This window comes from Octopus bimaculoides, chromosome 14 (genome assembly GCF_001194135.2).
Source record: "Octopus bimaculoides isolate UCB-OBI-ISO-001 chromosome 14, ASM119413v2, whole genome shotgun sequence".
NCBI lineage: Eukaryota > Metazoa > Mollusca > Cephalopoda > Octopoda > Octopodidae > Octopus > Octopus bimaculoides.
In genome coordinates, this window is record NC_068994.1 from 12,842,888 (window position 1) to 12,846,211 (window position 3,324).

The 3,324-nt window shown below is 35.1% G+C and overlaps 1 protein-coding gene across 1 annotated transcript in view; it reads left to right on the plus strand.

Moving 5' to 3' along the window:
- Positions 1–3,324, plus strand: part of LOC106877677 (acid-sensing ion channel 1C) — a 20,536-nt gene that overhangs the window by 2,002 nt on the left and 15,210 nt on the right. The window contains exon 2 of the mRNA XM_014926625.2: positions 1,395–1,899. Within this exon, the coding sequence (XP_014782111.1) occupies positions 1,395–1,899 (505 nt within the window). The remainder of the gene's footprint in view (positions 1–1,394; positions 1,900–3,324) is intronic.

Sequence of the window (3,324 nt, forward strand, 5' to 3'; positions counted from 1 at the left end):
GGAATCTAAAAACAGAAACAATTCCTATCATAATAGGTGCCTTAGGTATAATAAAAAAATATTCAGACAAATACATAACAAAAACACCAGGACTTACAAATATATATAACATACAGAAAATTGCACTACTGGGTACTGCACACATTCTACGCAAAACACTTTCAATACAGTAACCATAAGAGCATCACAGCAAACCACAGCACATACCCAAGGCACACAGAGCTGCGCTCGGTAGTGAAGTGAAAACACGTTATAAAAATAAAACTACTGAACAATAATAATAATAAACTGTGAAAAAAGTGGGGGCTAAAGAGAGGCAAGACGTGGTTTGAGAACAAACTGCAGAGAATGGTATATCAGAGATCAGGTGCTAGAGCATAACAGACTTAGTGGTGGTGGACAAATACACCATATATGTTATATAGTTGAGGTTGCATGCCCCTTTGACTCACGAATACTCAAGAAGGAAATCATAAATACAACCCTCGTAAGTATAAAAATTCCAGCTATGGAAAATGAAGAAGGTGAAGATAGTGCAAATTATCTTAGGGTCCCTTGGGAACAGTATCAGAAGGTATCAAGGGGAATATAAAGGAAATTGGAATAGAGTGCCCAGTAGAACTGTTACACAAAGTTTGTCTCCTTGGCACAGCCAGAATAATGAGGAAAGTATTAGCTAGCTGAAAAGAATGGATAGCATGGTACTGTAAGCTACAAGTAGCAAGCCTGCTACACATGTATATGCACTGGTTGTTGGGGGACAAACAAAAGCACAAAGACAGACACACATACACACATCCATCCATCCATCCATACATACATACATACATACATATATACATACATATACAACAGGTTTCTTTCAGTTTTTTTCTGCCAAATCAATTTACAAGGCTTTAGTCAGCCTGGGGCTATTGCAAAAGACACTTGTCCAAGGTGTCATGCAGTGGGACTGAACCCAGAAACATGTGCTGAGAAGCAAACTTCTCACTGCACATCCATGCCTGTGTCTAGTTGATGTAATCTACAACAGGGGTTTTCAAACTTTTTGACTGGCAGACCCCTTTATATTTCAGGCTTTACCTTAGGGACCCCCCTTATAAACGCTTATGAAATTTATACATAAATATTTGCTTAAAATAACATATATTTTTACATTTATTTATTTAACAGTATTTAACAAATAGGTTTATTGTCAATTAAAAGATTTCGATTAAAAAACATATATAAAATCAAATTGCCCATAAAAAGTATTTGCTGTCCACGGACCCCCTGTCTTGTCCTTGCGGACCCCCTGAGGTCCGCGGACCACAGTTTGAAAACCCCTGATCTACAAGATGTCTATTTTTCTTCATAATATATGTCCTTTAATCATTTCTTTTCTATCTTTGCAGGTTATTTTACATTGGCATTGTGGCAAGTTTTATGATTTTAGTCTCATATTATTTAATAAAACTTTTCATGATTTACAACTCTCACCCAGTCAACAGGCAGTATACAGCCAGTCTCCAGGAAAAACTGATGTTTCCTGGTATCACCATGTGTGACTTCCATCCCTACAACTTAAGAAATCAGTCAATATTTGTCACCCTTATAGAAGGATTAGATGCAAAAAATTACACTAACCCTTTATTTTCTCTAGAAGAAGAAACGATATATACTCTACTTTATTCAGATCAAAATGATGATTTGGAATCAAAGTTTAATTCAAACGAATTATGCGCTGATGATTGGAGTTTCAGATGGATGGTTATAGACAATGATATTTTGAAATGTTATACTTTCAATACAGTCAACAAGACAGAACCTCGCATTACCAATAAACCTGGCATTAAATATGGATTGGAGATTGTTCGAAATTTTTCGGACTTATATAGGGATTATACAACTGGGGTAAGGGTAAGTAATTTTTAATCATAAGACACTTGTTTTTGTCCTTCTGTCACAGTTGAACCGCTCATCGCCTGGCATAAAGACAGCTCTCTCCATATTGCACGCCCACCTCAGTTAAGGGGTTCTTTTCTTGTGGGTTACTTGGTAACCTCACAAGTGTAAGTATCGCCTAAAAAAGCACACAGTACATGCTTACATTCTGCAAAGTGGTTAGCATTAGGAAGAGAATCCAGCTATAGAAACCATGCCAAAACAGACGTTGGAGCCCACAATATTGTTTCTCCATACCTGCCATTGCTGAATAGCATGTGTATTAGGAAGCCACCCAATTAATATCCAGTGTGAAACTAATTTGTAAGATCGACTGTAATGGATCTATAATACTGTACATTTTGTTTAATATACCCACTCTATTGACAAATATGCAAGCACCTATATTGTTTAGCTTATGGATTATTAGTTAACTATATATATATGTGTGTGTGTGTGTGTGTGTGTGTATATATATATATATATATATATATGTATGTGTGTATATATATATATATGTGTGTGTTTGTGTGTGTGTGTATGTGTGTGTGTGTTTCAAAATTAAACAGAAGTGCAAGGAAAATTCATACATAAGTCATGGATGTGCTCTTTTCTTGTCAGTTATTGTCCAAAAAATCATTACAATTTCATGTCTTTAACAAGCACACATATGCAAACACATGTACACACACACACATACACACACACACACACACACACACACACACACACACACCAACACACATGTATACACACACACACTTACACACATACACTCATGTGTGTGTGTGTGTGTGTGTGTGTATGTGTGTGTGTGTGTAAGTCGTCTAAGAGTCCATAAGTCAAGAAAAAATGCACTCATTTATGTGTCAATAGAGTGGGGATATTATCCGAAGTGTACAGTATTGTATATATCTATCATGGCTGATCTTACTAATCAGTTTCACACGAGAGATTCAACCGAGTGTTAGGTAACAACCCAATTATGTAACCCAGTGCTTATCAGAGGTAGCCAATATGGAATGAAATATGGTGATTGCTCTCTAGTGTTGGAGGTAAATAGATACATCCAGTTTGCAGTTGCTGTGAATTATTAATAGAATGATTAATTGAATTGGCTTTTGTAGTTATCTATTTGAAAATTTAATCATGAAACGTGCATAGTCATTTTATACCATTTACTAGTTATTCTTTTTGTATTTTATTGATTTTTTTGAATAAGGTTTTTGTGATATATTTGTTTTCTGGAGGGTGTGAGTTGAATTCTTCTTCGTTGAATTATTTAATAGTGGTTTTTCTTTAAATTATATACATATATTTTATATTGGGAAATTTGATTTAGTATTGCTAAATTGAAATTTTCCCTGTAGGTTTGGGAATTTATTCCCTAATATTATATAT